Source organism: Helicoverpa armigera, chromosome 16, assembly GCF_030705265.1.
Source record: "Helicoverpa armigera isolate CAAS_96S chromosome 16, ASM3070526v1, whole genome shotgun sequence".
In the NCBI taxonomy this organism is placed as follows: Eukaryota; Metazoa; Arthropoda; class Insecta; order Lepidoptera; family Noctuidae; genus Helicoverpa; species Helicoverpa armigera.
In genome coordinates this window covers 9,810,626-9,825,178 of record NC_087135.1, presented here as the reverse complement: position 1 = coordinate 9,825,178, position 14,553 = coordinate 9,810,626, and the positions used below count along the sequence as shown (strand labels likewise).

The window sequence follows — 14,553 nt, the reverse complement described above, 5'->3', positions numbered from 1 at the left end:
TCCCTGTTCTTTAAGAACAATAATTTTGTGTTTGTCATATGTAGAAATACGATAAGGCACGTTGTTCATTTTAAATTTATATATGTATTACAATTAATATATCTAGCTCAGCCTCTTTCACACGGAACTCTTTCAAGAGTTATTATGTAAAGGGAAAATTTTATTGAGAGAAATTTGACAAGTCAAGTGACATATGAAAATATTTGAAATATAAAAATAAATACTGTAACAGCCAGTACGATTAGATATTAGAACTCCTTCAACATCGAAGTCACTGGCAAACTGGTTTACTGTAGGGTAGGGTGGTAGCCAATGAACCGCGTGTACACTATGAACCATAGTACCTACCGGCCATACCTAACGTTGCTAGCTCGCGCAAAAATTATGTCGAGACTCCCTTGCCACGTCAAGAAGTTTGGTCTATTCGCCGTGGGTCTGTCGCGATATACTCACCTGTGAGCCGCGTTTTAGTCTTCTACTCAAGCAAAAACGACAAAAAAAGGTGAGTTTCTTTTTGTTGTTACTTTAATAATCTAACTCTTACTTAACTATGTGTGAATTGCATGTGTAATGTAGATCATTAGGCTTATCTGAGACTATTTTTTGGAATTAATTCTCAACGGTTTTTGTATAAAACATGACCTAACATTTCCTAAGAGGGGGTGGGTACGCTGTGAGCCATTTATCCTGGGTAAGCAATGAACCACGGTTCATTGTGTATTGTGTACCACATCTTAGTGCTTTGTATGATATATGATGAGGTGGGAAGTATTATTAGACAGTTAACCTCTAAGTGTTAATGTGAGTACCTATAATTAATTACCATTATTCGTCTATTTCAGCATGGGGCGAAACACGGTAGGGAGGAAAGCACGTAAAAAAGGATATCACACCGCGGAAGCTTCACAAAGAGGTATAGAAAAAACACTTGTCGGGATTAAGCATTCGAAAAGCAGCAAAAACTGCAACCTTCTCTATCCAGTATTGCGACAGACGTAGTGTTTGTGCGAAGATATGTCACAAACAAGGTACAGGAACAATCCGTCTTGTAGACTAGAGCCCCATTATGATGCAAGTAAATTTTTTACTACCCAACATGAAGACAGCATAAAGAAATGTTGATTGTTACAATTTGTGATTTGGACAATAAAAAAACATAAGTCTGAATGTGATAAAAACACGTCGACTTTATAATGCTAAGAGCATTTTAATTAATATAAATATACAAGTAAAAAATGTTTTTTCTTTTTTCCCGGAAAGAGTTTGTGCGTAACTTTTAAGATGTTCATAATTATTGTTAAAAATTAAGTTTTAAGGCTGATTTGTTGGTTCTTATACGTATGTATGTATAACTCGAAACTTAATAATTATAAAAAGTTGTAAATAGTGTATTTATTTTTCTTTAAAACAAATAATAATGTTTTTTTTTTATATTACCGTGATTCATTGTGTACCACATGGTTCATTTAGTACCACCCCCCCGGTTCTTTGTGTACCCCTAGGAGTACGCTATGAACCATTTCTCATGTTTTAAAAAAACATGTATAAATTAGGCAACAGCAAATGTTTTCCACTTATTTCAACACAATTTGGCAGCTTATTAAATAACCTATCATTTGAGACAAAAATATTTTCTTAGACTGTAAAAACGAGCGCGCTAGAGATCTCCAAACTTTTGGTGGTTCAATGGCTACCACCCTACCCTAAACATATTATTGAAAGGACCATGGGCAAAAATGTATGAAGCCTGGGCTCACCCACCAACAGAGATGAGACCACTTTGAATACACTTGTAAATCACTAAATATAAAGATTTAAACTCATTTTTGCGAAGAATCCGTTGGGTTATTTTGCTATAAATATTTTTCTCCGACCATAAGTAAACTAATATTCTGCAAAAAGTAGTGCTGTTACGGCATTGTAGGTTTTGTTATTGAACACCTTTAACTAGTTTTAATTCCAGGTTTAATGTATACATAAAAAATAAAACAACTGCTAACAGTTAAAATTATTTTTGTTAACATTTCAATCAATACCAATAATAATGTCGTCTAAATATCCTGCCGGTGGATTAAATTGTGTGTGCCTTAGTTTCGTTATATAGATACCGAGGACAGTCCGTGGACGATTTCTTCTTTATGCTAGAGATGGAGTCTCCTGATGTCTCCTATGGATGTTCCTGAGTTTATATGCCACCGACTTCTATGCCGATGCACCTAAGAATAGTTTTTTTTTTGCTTTTCAGTGTTTTTGGGAGTCGGTTTTATTTTTTTGTAAAAAGTTTTTTGTTTTTGGCTTTTCAGTGACAAGCATAGTTGTCACTATCCGCATTTGTGGAAAGTTCTCATCAATACGAATAATATAAGCCCAAACACGAGGTAGTTTACATATTCAGTTGTCGAGTTCCCTCGACCTTCTCCGGTCTCCATCATCAGGTCAGCTCCAAACCTTCACTGTTGCATAGTGTTATCAAACGTACCCCTCATTGTCAAGTTTTTAACCTATGCACGCCTACAATTTTTGAAAGTTGCCCTCGATTTCTCAGGGTTTCCATCATCAGACCCTGACCTGGTGATGAAGGTGGTCCCATAATCCTAGCATAATCAAATCCTGCGAATTAGGTTTTATGTCATGAACATCCAAGCGCACTACGAATCCTAACAATTCTTTTTCTACAAAACCTGTTAAGGTGCATATCTTTTTTTTGCCATGGAATTGAAGGTAGTGCCCATAGTAAAAATTTTAGTACAAACAAAAACCTTCACAACGGCATATGCTATAACTCTGTTGGACAATGAGCCCAATTTGACTCATGGTCCTTTCCTTGGGTTCATTATTTTGTAACTAAAACTTAATATTTTTTTTAGAAATCTGTTGTTAACGTAAATTTGATAAAAATGTGTAGTTAATTTTGATACAATTTAACGTTTACATATTTTTTGGACACAGTTAGCATACTTATTTTTGCGATTTTATGTCACTACATGAATTTAAATTTTAAGGGCGTTTCCATGTTATTGCTCGTGACTGTACATAGTGGGTTGCAAAAATAATCTAGTAACTGACAGAAATATCATTAAGTTCACAATCATTAGGGGCGGCAAAAAATTGAATGGCCTACTAGCGGCAAATTTGTAAATCCGCCACTGATAGTGAAGAAGTCGCGAGCGTAGCGAGCGCGAAATCTTTTATTTTTGGGACGCAAAAAGATATCTAAAGAAAGGAGAGAAAACTACTATAAAGAGTAAGGCGCGAGCGCAGCGAGCGCGAAATTTTTGAGTTTTGGAACACAAAAGTAGGTACTCAAACAAGCTTGAGAAAAAAACACGGAAAGTGAAGCAGCTGCGAGCGTAGCGAGCTCAAAATTGTTTGAGATGTGGGACACAAAAGTCCTCCACCTCCGCTCACAAATAGCGCCTAAACAACTTAAAAATAACCACTGTAAAGGGAATTTTTAAATTGTTATTTTTGAGGACTCTGATTTAACTCTGAATTAAGCACAAATAAAAAGAAACCGTGACTGAAGCGAGCGTCAGTTGTTTTTGCTACTTCGGTGTTTACATTTTTGTTAGATCGAGGACTCAAAAAGCAAGGGCAGATCGAAACAGAAATGAAGAAGGAACCGCGAGCGAAGCGAGCGGATTTTTTTTCTAACTTTAAGGAATTAATTTAAGTAATCAGATAAGGCAAAAATATAAGAGAGGGGTGACAGTCGGACTGAGAGGGGTGACTGCCTCGATGTTTCGCGCATGCACCTGTCGTAGTTTTGTCTAAAATTTGAATATAAATAAAATGAAACAGTAAATGGTAGTGAACCTAGGCTTCGCAGATCAGAATGTCACCCTTAGTGACTTGTCCCTTCTGCCCGCGCCATCCTGGTCGTGCAGATATGTGTCGACCAAGATGGCACCCCTCGAGATGTGGCACCCGGGGCGGACCGCCCCCTCCGCCCCCCCCTTACGCCGCTACTGGCTCAGCTGCATCTGTATAAGGTCTGGAAGACGACACCAAAAACTTAGGCAGACCTACCTGAATAGAGGTTTACTGATGTGGATTTGATTAAAGAACGCGTCACACACGCATATTTTCATTTATTTTATAAAAAGGTAGGTACCACCTATTATACCCTAGAGTATTTACTTCAAAATAATTTCATAGATAGTTAATGCCGGCTAAACCGATATTTAAAAATGGATGTGTTGAAAATTCAGTACCCGAACTTACACGGTGTCATGTGCAAGTTATCATGCGCAAGTGACAAGAGCACGCGGGTGGGTAGGTAGATGCATCCTTCCTTAAGTAGCAAGGGTTTTTCAATTCATTACCACTGCGTCGGTACTATGAGCCTAGACGCTACAAGTGGTGGAGGCACCCTAAGCGGTATTGATTGAAAAGCGTTGCAGCGAAAAGATTCCTACCAAAGAAAACTAATGTATAAGCCTGCTTTGACCTGAGCCTGAAAGACCCTGTTTGAAATATCCTGGGCACAAGGTTCGATAGAATATAGGAAGAAGGAAAATGGATGGATAGGCACTAAGCTACGTAAGTGGAAAAATGCGTAAATATGTTCCAAGACAATGGTGACAAGGAAGTTAAAAAATAATTGAAGGAAAAGAAACAACAATTCACATTGAGGCACTTATGTCGTACAATTTATTGTAGTAGTAAATTGTACATAAATACTAAACAGTGTTTAGATTTACAATAAATAATCTCACTTAATCTTATTTTTATCACCAACTATGTAGCTTAATAGCATAAGCTTTTAAAAGTACAAATATGAAAATGAGGGTCTTCTCAATTTTTTCTGCCACAGGGTGGCGCCACGTATGCGTCTGGTCCAAACAGCTGTCAAATAGTATGGAATTGTAGGGTCCGAACTTATTGTTTATTGAAATTCTGTTATATTGGAAGTGTTATTGATTTTATTATGGACTACGGTCAGAATAAGGTTTCCGAACTAAAAATTGAGCTAAGAGAGAGGGTGCAAAAGTCACAGGTACTAAGGAAAAGCTTATTGAAAAATTTGTTAACACAATATGATTTAGTTTTTTTTATTTACTCAACCGCAATAGTAAAACAATAATGCAGTGCTTTAATTATAAAATAATAAAAAAAAACACTAAAATCGTTCACTATTCATAGTAAAGATAAGCACTTTGACAGTTATCTGGACCTGACGACTCGGTGCTGCCACCTCGTGGACGCCATTTTAGAAAACCCTCATTGTATGCGACTGCATACCTAATGCTTTGTGACTACAAAGCATTAGGTATATGAGAACAAGAGCTTAAGATATTTATAGATAAGACTTAGGAGCCCTTTCACACTAGCGGATTTTGACGCGCGTATACGCGCGGCCAGTAACGGCCACGTGGTTCCTAGTGTCATCTTTTTAGCCGATTGTCAATTGTTTATTTATTACTCGATGGAGAATATAAGCTGAAATTCCACTAGTGTGAAAGCTAACTTTGACTTATATACCTTCTAAAAAATATACATAAAAAGCTCTCAAAAACAATCAATATTTGTACCTATTATGGCAAAAAAAATTACTAACTTAGCAAACAAATAATCACGATGTTGTAATTCCTTAATATCCAGGGTTTGTTTTGTAGTCGTAACATGCCAGTTATGGTGGAAGATTTAAGTACACCTTGTACACCTACCAGGTATTTTAGTTGACAAAATCATGGATGGACTTTTATTGCCGACCATACAAAAATAAATTGAACCACTCTTGTTTTTAGGCAACTTTCTAATATTATATTTTATCCTTAATCATAATTTTTTACATGTTTAAATTGCATATAACTGTTAATATTGTCAAGTGGAAGAGCTTGTGGCCAAGTCAATCCATCGATTATAAGGTTAAGCAACGCTTAGCGTGGATGGTTCAATGGATGACCATCTTATCATAAGGCACAATCTATTACTGGGACCCGGCTGTCATTTGAGTATATCTTTTGGCAGTCGTTAATGGTAGTCAAAAACCAGACACTGACAACCACTTTTACCAAGGGGTATCGTGTCGTCCAGGTAATTGTGTTGAGGAGGTCAGATAGGCAGAGGCTCCATGTAAAACACTGGTACTCCTACCTTAATTATTTATTAGGGCCTCAACATAGTTGGGAAAAGGCTAGGTAGATGGCGAAGCTTATTGCCATTTCCCACGTTCTAATAAAAAGGCATAAACACTTTAAATTAAACCAAAATATCACTTTCTTTCAATTCAACTGTTTCCTTATCATAGGTACAGTAGACTGCACATCAGTGGTAACTGTCATGCACCTTAACTCAATAGTAATAAGTACGATTTTCCTATAAAACTGTTACCATTGACGTGAAGTTGACTGTACTTGTTATTTGTATATTCGTCTATAGACACTTCTTCCTTATTTGTCACTGGTAATAAAACCTTCAGGTTCTCCATCATTCTTCACGAACCTGTATGGACAATTGCTCCTGAGTTTGATCATTTCACTCCTCAGTGAAATCAAGAGGAATGTGTGTATTACTGTAATGAAAAATTGCAAAGATTAGATTTTTTGACCATTTTGAACTATTTGCCATTTTGGTGCAAAGTGTAAATCATTCTTTTGGACATTCACATCTATGTAGGTACTATTTTTTATGAACTAGCTTTCACCAGCGCGTGAAAAATACTGATTGAATTATCATCATGCATTTTTCACCAATAGGTTGCCGCCCCCAAACAAATTCTACGATGGATGGTAAATAGATGATGTAAATCTGTCACTCAATATAAATGTGCTTACCAATACCAAGTAAAAATCCCAAGATATCCATGGTCAAGTATAATGACTTAACACCACTTTCACCATGACCGGAAAAGATGAGAACTAGCAAAATTGTGCATACAGCAAACATGATGATCGTCCCCGCCCACATGAACCAAGCATAGCAGTAATAAACTTCTAATAGCCTTACATTTTTCTGAAAACAAAAAGAAATTTTAAATTGGTACATGAACACTATTTGTTGAGTTTATCTTTCACACTAGCAGGTTTTCCGAGCAAGTCCTACGGGCAGTGTTTGCAGCAAACAAGTGAAAACTATTGCTCATACTTTTCCATACATACATCAGGAACTAAACTTGCCTAGCTTGAATTCAAATGTTGTTTGTTTGAAAGTTTTCAAAACATAAACTAATATACTTTTTTGTTGTTCCATATATTATTCACAAAATATTTTATAAATTAAATCATCACGAGTTTCTACTACTTTTAAGTGGGTGCACCCAGTGACCTGACAGTGCTCAATCAATCAATTGAATTTAGACCTCTAATGGGTACCGCATTGAGCAAGCGTGGTGATTAATGCTCAATCCTTCTCTGTGTGAGAGGAGGCCTGTGCCCAGCAGTGGGACGATAAAAAGGCTGGTTATGGGTACCACAAACCGGTTTAAAGTTAAGTTTGTTCTTATCCAGAGGAACCACAGTACAAACCTTCTTTTGTCTTACCTTATGTGCTCCGACAATGCATAAAATGTGCAGTCCAATGTCTGTGACCATTATAGCAATAATTGGAATAACTATTACTAAAGTATCATTTCTAATAAAGTCTGCAAGACCTACTAAAATAAATATGAAGAAACTCAATACTATGCTGGCTGATATCTGTAAAGAGAACACACCTCATTTAAAAACTTACTTTTTTGCATAAGGTTCTATTTTATTAATTGAAATAAGTATTTACATAATTATTGCTATTTACAGCAATATTTAATTGTTTATTAACCATATTATTAAGTTAAAAATGTATGACTTAAATATTGTCTTATTTTAAACAATGACACAAAAATTAGGTATATGTACACTGCTAAGTGAATAAAAATAATTTTACTCATCTAAATAATGGGGAAAAATCAGGATAATGCTTATTTGTGGGTACCTATATCTACTTTACAGGCTGCTTATAAAATTTATTCATATAAACCATGCCCTAATTGTATTACATTAAACTGCCTTACTAAGCTATCAATCAATCCTTGCCTTCTAGATAAGTTTAAGCAACAAACAATAATATTGCTACACATAACCTTACAAACATTGACTATTGCAATTATTAATATTTAATATCATAGAAAAAATCACAAAATAACTCACCAGTTTTAAATATCCCCATGTTAGCAAACCATAGCGTAGGGGGATACAGAAGCAGCATTTTTTCCAAACAGGCCAATCCATAGTGCCAAATGTCAACCTTATGTGTGAAGAACTCTTTGTTCAAATATAATCTGCTTTACTCAAAGTACACAAATATTCATCTTGAAATAATATCCTTCAGTGAGAAGCTTAATTATATATACATTTTTTTTTGTACGCACCTACTTGCGACAAACAGTGACTTCGTACTTCGTGACTGCCGTGCATTTATATAATTCTATAAATAGCATCTGATCAACAGGCGAGCTGAGTTATTTCGATATTATTATCCTTATAAACAAAACACATAATTACTGATACTTCGTACGTAGTATTTACAATAAAAGTTACTCATGAATTTTAAAAACTTGTATTTCTTTATTTGAATAAGTAGAAAAACCTGTATGAGATCTTATCACTGGGTGGTGGATATTTTTCACTTTAGATAGGCATACTATTTAAAAACGATGGCTCGAGGGTGGTTACATAAATAGTAGAAACTTATCGGTTCCATCTTATGAAATTCTCTTTGAGTTATATTAATTTAAATATGATACATTGCGCGCGGTAAAAATTAAAAATCAAAACAAACGCATACATATCTGACATTCTCAACAACAATCAAGTGTCAAATGTGTCAGTGTCAGTATTCAGCAGCTGTTATCACGTTCCTAGTTACGATCACTGCTTTGATCACTGTAAAGCAATCTTACGATATAATAATGGGGTTCATTTTTTAAGGTAAGTCAATAAAACTCCATATATTGTTAGGTAATAGGTATATATAATAACTCAATAAATTATAATGTCTTACAATAGGTACGTACACGATTCTAAGTATGTGTGAACAGCTCACAGTTGGTAGGTATCCTTTTAGACCGATTCAACCAACTGTTTAGTGCTTACAGTTTCATCATCAGATTCGTTAGCCTTTTCCAAAATAGGTTCTGCCATGGGTTCTTCCGGTACGTCATCTCTGATTTTCATGGTACATTCAGCTTCAGCCGCGTTGTTCACAAACCTGAACTCGCAGTTGCTATTCAGTTTTATGATCTCACTTCTTAGAAGAAGTACGAAGTAGCATTGTATCGCTGAAAAAAGACAAAGTTTGGAATTCTTTCTACGCAACTAGGTTACCTACTAATTACTCAGGTTAATCAATATTACGGTTTCATAGTCCAGTGAGAAAATAAACCTTATGTGGTATCTAATCTGGATCTTACCTACACTATACATAAAAGGCATTGTAAATAAATTATTGATTTAAGAAAACTGAAAACTTCTGAATAATTTAAGACGACAAAATAATAGTTACCTACATAATAATAATATAGGTACATACACATACCTATCACTTGGCTCTTTGATAATGAGATTAGGGTTTGGGGTTCCTTTTGAGGGGAAATAGGAATTCATTCAATTCTTACAAGCCCAAGGAGCCGATACGTATGTGCTTAGCTACATGAACCAGTGAATTGAGAAAACAATCATCATCCTCATCCTATTTCGAGCCTTTTGCCCAACTTTGTTGCGGTCAACTATATGAACGAAATTAATTTAAATGCTTACCCAAAATACCCAAAGAAGTTACAACACTCATCACCAGAGTTTCGACGTGTCGTACATCTATGGTATAGAAAAAAGCTAATATCGGCGCAAGGATGGTGAATATACACAAGATGGCTGACACCACGCATACCACCAAGCTGTGGATGTAGAATACCCGTATCAGCTTCACATTTTTCTGAAAACAAGGTTTTATTATTAAGTAGATATAGGTCATTTATTAAAGGTGTTACGGCTAAAGGCTGAGTGCGGTTACAACAGGATTTACCCGGCTATAGCTAGGTGCATGGGCGTTGCCAGCCAAGGGCTCTAAGTGGGACAACAACAGCCTAAAATTGGATGCATATAATTATGTTGACAGTACCTACGAGAGATCTAGCTTTGACACCAGGGTAGTACATAAAAGTTATAAAGCTGAAGTTGCTATTGTTTTTTTTATGATTTAATACATAGGATTAGTACATATCGAAGTGTATTGGGAAATAATAATCTTAAGGGCACACAATAGGTAGTGTATATAATCGAGTAGGTACATAGGGGTTGTACCTACATAAGTAGTTCCTACCAAAGATAGGAGGATGCAACTAAGTTTTCCGGTGACTTCTTGTTGTAGCCAGTTAAACCTAGGTGTAGCCGCATTTAGGGCTTTAGCCGTAACATAGGCACAATGGGACGGGAACTCCTATTGTGTTCCACTTAGGAACTCGACGATGTGAAACCGGGAGTAACCTTACTATCTACTATTTTGTTTCACTCTTGTTATCATCAAGTCTCCTTTATTAAAGTTTTTTGAAAGTGCAAGAGATTGCTTACGGTACCTATGCTTCAACTCTTTTTCCTTATAGTGTCTTATACTTGACGCAAACACCAATTAATAAGTGGTTGTGGGCAAAGTATTGACCTGTTAGGAAAGAAGAGGTGTAAGTACGTATTCGCGTTCAGGTAAGGCGACTAGGAAAGATCTTGAGGAAAGCTGGACTTTAAATTTAAATACAAACAAATTGAATCAAACCTCACCGTATGTCCTCCGACGATGAACACGATGGTAATCGCAATATCTACTAAACATATAAGAATTCCAATTGATCCCATAATAACTTCTGAACACATCATCGCCCAAAAGCTTCCATCGGTAAAAGCTCTGATTAACAAGATCATAATGAGGACTATGTACAGCATCATCAGTATGAATATAAAGTCAGCTATCTGAAACGGAAACAGAAGCATTAGAACAATACAAACATGAAGTACTTACAGGGAGTAGTTGTAATCTATTGACTATTTCCTATTTAGCTATGTATCCTGCGGTTTTACCCGAGAGCATGACCTTCATTCAGTAATTTCATGAGGGTACATCTGATGCACCTATCCAAATGTAAAGCTAAGCTTTTCAAAGGGACTGAGAACCTATGAAGATACCATACTGTCTAGATGCAACCTTGCGCCATTTGCGGTCATTGATCAAAACAAACGGCTCTTCCTCGGAGTTATTAAAAAGTCTACATGAATTTCTGAACCTGTTTAACGGTTCCAGTTTAAAATCTAGTACCTACTTAGCTCAAATCATGGCAGAGAATGGGGCGTGTGTACTGGATGGAAGGTAAAGACGGTATGTCGAAGTTTCATTATTTACTGATCATTGGCACCTGGCATAACCTTTGAGTAGGAGAGTCCTGCAACTGTGGGCTGGCAGGCCAGATAACGCCACGTTTCTTTTCACTCTTGGCTCCACCGACAGGTATTCACCGAAGGCCGAAAATGAGAGTGGCTACGCCCACTCAACTCCCCTTGGTTTTGTAACAGATATACTTATTACTAAAAGAGGTTGAATAAAATACTTACTAGTTTTATGTATCCCCACGCGAGCAGACCCCTTCGCAGTGGAAAACAGAAGCAACATCTTGTACACACTGGGAGTTCTCCTTTCATGTTGATATCCAGCACTTACAGGTACCTCACAATCCAATATGTACCACTATACACATTCGCTTTATTCCGACACGAGCTACGAGACTTCAGTGCACTTCTAAATTGAATTTTCAGTCATGAATACAGAATTTCAATAAAACAATAGTGACAACGAAATCGTATCTGAATTTCCGGACACAACATCTGTTGTGGGTTGCGTTGATCAAACTAATAAAATGACAACTGGATTACAAACGTAAACAATTATAATGACCTAACCTTTATATCTATCTGTCGTATGCACAGTTATCAAGTGCCTACGCACTGCGGGAAAAGATAAATTGCAGACGGGTTTTTTTATGCCGGTACCCTTCCAATGAAATGTTCTTTAATTTGAATGAACAGGAAATGGCTTTTCAACAGGAATTAACGCAAAATTCACAAGGTGCCAATGCTTTAAAAAAGGACATTGTCGAAAACACTCCAAAATTCTGACGCTCAAAGTGTACCTATGTACGTAGTTTTTGCAATTGTTAGGGCCATTATCTACATAGGTACGCCTGATCTCTTACCGGTCGTGTCAAATTGCCATCCCATCGGGTTATGAGAGTGAAGGAATAGGGAGTGCATCTGTGTCTGCGCAAATGCTCGTTCACTATAATATCTCCAACAGCCGCCGTGGCGTGTCCATTTCGACCGCGCGGCCACCTCATAATTTTTGATGAAACTTTGCCAGGAATTAGTAGTAATTTGTTACTTTTCACTCCTCTTTTCCTGAATTTGTTACAAAAAAAACTAAGCTGCTATGACAAAGAATAGTTGGCCGCTAGAACCGCCACTTGCCGTAGTCATCGCCCGTGATTACTCAGAAACTATACAATGCAGATAGACGAATGATACATCAAAAGAAAGGTCTTAATTTGTTAAATTTGTTACAAAAATAAAAAAGGTCAAAACGTAGATATACAAAAAGTTATGCAATGTTAAGTTTTCAGGTTATGAGTAGGTAAGTATATCACCGTAGGCACCAAATTAATAGAGGCTAATGTGTATAGAAAATTAGTCTTTAATTTGTTACAGCGAAAAAAGACAAAAAAATACTAGAAAGCAGGTTCAATAATATGTTAGAGTCGATTTTAGTTGGCCGCGCGGACGGCAATATGCCTAAAATACAATTTCGTTTTTCTCGTTATTAAAAGTAGGTTTTAGCTTAATTAAAGTACTAGTCGATGGGTAACGTAACCTAGTTTGAATAAATATAGCGAATTTAACTGCAGCATTCGTATTTTAGGAGATATTTACAAAAACACAGTGGTATGAAACTGTATGAGAGTAGGGTGTCCATGCATTTTCACATATTCGAAATTTTCGTTATTCACGTCTTATTTTTTTAGGGAGAGTGCATACTTTATAAAAATCAAAGTCACAAATAGATTAAAATTTCTTTTTTTACAATCAACACAAAGGCAAACAAATAAATTGTTTGCCTTTGTGTTAACACAATGTGTCAAAAATGTGACACAGAGTTGAAAGGTGAACTTAAGCTAGGCGAGATCATAACATTTGATTTAAACGGAGCTGCAGACTCAGTTTTACTCACTGAATTGCCGATTACTCGTAGCATTAAGGATAATTATTATTTCTTAGTTGGTACTATAGAATTTATACCAGGCACAAAAATAGGCCACTATAAATGTCATTTTTTAAATAACAATAAATATTTTTGTTACGACGACAATTCTTTTAAAATTGAAATAAGTACCTCTAAGAAAATATGTCTACATTCTGTGTCACATATTTTCGTGTCTAACTGACACGAAAATATGTGACACAGAATTTATAAATATTATGTTAGTTTATGAAGATTTTATATTTATCTGGTTGTCTTTTATTACTTGATTTGCTTGATGTGTTGATTGTAAATAAAGAAATCTATTTGTGACTTTGATTTTTATAAAGTATGCACTCTCCCTAAAAAAATAAGACGTGAATAACGAAAATTTCGAATATGTGAAAATGCATGGACACCCTACTCTCATACAGTTTCATACCACTGTGTTTTTGTAAATATCTCCTAAAATACGAATGCTGCAGTTAAATTCGCTATATTTATTCAAACTAGGTTACGTTACCCATCGACTAGTACTTTAATTAAGCTAAAACCTACTTTTAATAACGAGAAAAACGAAATTGTATTTTAGGCATATTGCCGTCCGCGCGGCCAACTTAAATCGACTCTAACATATTATTGAACCTGCTTTCTAGTATTTTTTTGTCTTTTTTCGCTGTAACAAATTAAAGACTAATTTTCTATACACATTAGCCTCTATTAATTTGGTGCCTACGGTGATATACTTACCTACTCATAACCTGAAAACTTAACATTGCATAACTTTTAGTATATCTACGTTTTGACCTTTTTTATTTTTGTAACAAATTTAACAAATAAAGACCTTTCTTTTGATGTATCATTCGTCTATCTGCATTGTATAGTTTCTGAGTAATCACGGGCGATGACTACGGCAAGTGGCGGTACTAGCGGCCAACTGTTCTTTGTCATAGCGTCTTGGTTTTTTTTGTAACAAATTCAGGAAAAGAGGAGTGAAAAGTAACAAATTACTACTAATTCCTGGCAAAGTTTCATCAAAAATGATGAGGTGGCCGCGCGGTCGAAATGGACACGCCGTGGCCGAAATCAGCCGTGGATGCCATTATTATTAGGTAGGTACACCATACGTCGTCAGTCTACCTGCATTGAATCTATCATGACATAATGTCTTCAAAGATCACGATATCGTGAAAAAAAGATTCAATTTTCAACGGCATTATTGCAACACACAATGCCACTATTTGCCGATCTACATTATGTATTGTGTGTTGATGACGTCAGATGACGTACTGAGTAGCGTCA

General features: G+C 36.0%; 2 protein-coding genes and 1 long non-coding RNA gene across 4 annotated transcripts; all 3 read right to left on the bottom strand.

Moving 5' to 3' along the window:
* Window positions 1–4,624: 4,624 nt before the first annotated feature.
* On the bottom strand, window positions 4,625–8,773 carry LOC110372132 (uncharacterized). Of its 2 annotated transcripts, XM_064038495.1 has the most exons (5): window positions 8,351–8,773; window positions 8,130–8,226; window positions 7,485–7,640; window positions 6,780–6,957; window positions 4,625–6,517 (listed from the first exon to the last, which is right to left on the bottom strand). In XM_064038495.1, exons 2-5 carry the CDS (start codon window positions 8,208–8,210, stop codon window positions 6,396–6,398), a joined length of 537 nt encoding a protein of 178 aa, XP_063894565.1. In that variant the 5' UTR covers window positions 8,211–8,226; window positions 8,351–8,773; the 3' UTR covers window positions 4,625–6,395. The 2 variants fall into 2 exon arrangements, with proteins under 2 accessions (XP_063894565.1, XP_063894564.1); XM_064038494.1 differs by lacking the exon at window positions 8,351–8,773 and having other exon boundaries at window positions 8,130–8,344.
* A 159-nt stretch (window positions 8,774–8,932) lies between these two features.
* Window positions 8,933–11,911, bottom strand: LOC110372198 (uncharacterized). The gene is made up of 4 exons (XM_064038613.1): window positions 11,577–11,911; window positions 10,752–10,940; window positions 9,738–9,912; window positions 8,933–9,259 (listed from the first exon to the last, which is right to left on the bottom strand). Exons 1-4 carry the CDS (start codon window positions 11,661–11,663, stop codon window positions 9,042–9,044), a joined length of 669 nt encoding a protein of 222 aa, XP_063894683.1. The 5' UTR covers window positions 11,664–11,911; the 3' UTR covers window positions 8,933–9,041.
* Window positions 11,912–12,690: 779 nt separating this feature from the next.
* LOC135117977 (uncharacterized) lies at window positions 12,691–13,541 on the bottom strand. Its single transcript, XR_010277281.1, has 2 exons — window positions 13,130–13,541; window positions 12,691–13,085 (listed from the first exon to the last, which is right to left on the bottom strand). It is a non-coding gene; the product is annotated as an uncharacterized LOC135117977 (long non-coding RNA).
* Between the last annotated feature and the right edge of the window lie 1,012 nt (window positions 13,542–14,553).

Bases quoted from the DNA above. Each gene is read 5' to 3' on its own strand.
- LOC110372198 (XM_064038613.1), bottom strand. From the start codon at position 11,663: ATGAAAGGAGAACTCCCAGTGTGTACAAGATGTTGCTTCTGTTTTCCA. The intron at 9,913-10,751 runs GTGAGGTTTGAT...CCTTGTTTTCAG, and splicing joins TCATCGTCGGAGGACATACG to AAAAATGTGAAGCTGATACG. The intron at 9,260-9,737 runs GTAAGCATTTAA...GTCTTTTTTCAG, and splicing joins AACTTCTTTGGGTATTTTGG to CGATACAATGCTACTTCGTA.
- LOC110372132 (XM_064038495.1), bottom strand. From the start codon at position 8,210: ATGGATTGGCCTGTTTGGAAAAAATGCTGCTTCTGTATCCCCCTACGC. The intron at 7,641-8,129 runs GTGAGTTATTTT...TTCTCTTTACAG, and splicing joins CATGGGGATATTTAAAACTG to ATATCAGCCAGCATAGTATT. The intron at 6,518-6,779 runs GTAAGCACATTT...TTTTCATTACAG, and splicing joins GGGATTTTTACTTGGTATTG to TAATACACACATTCCTCTTG.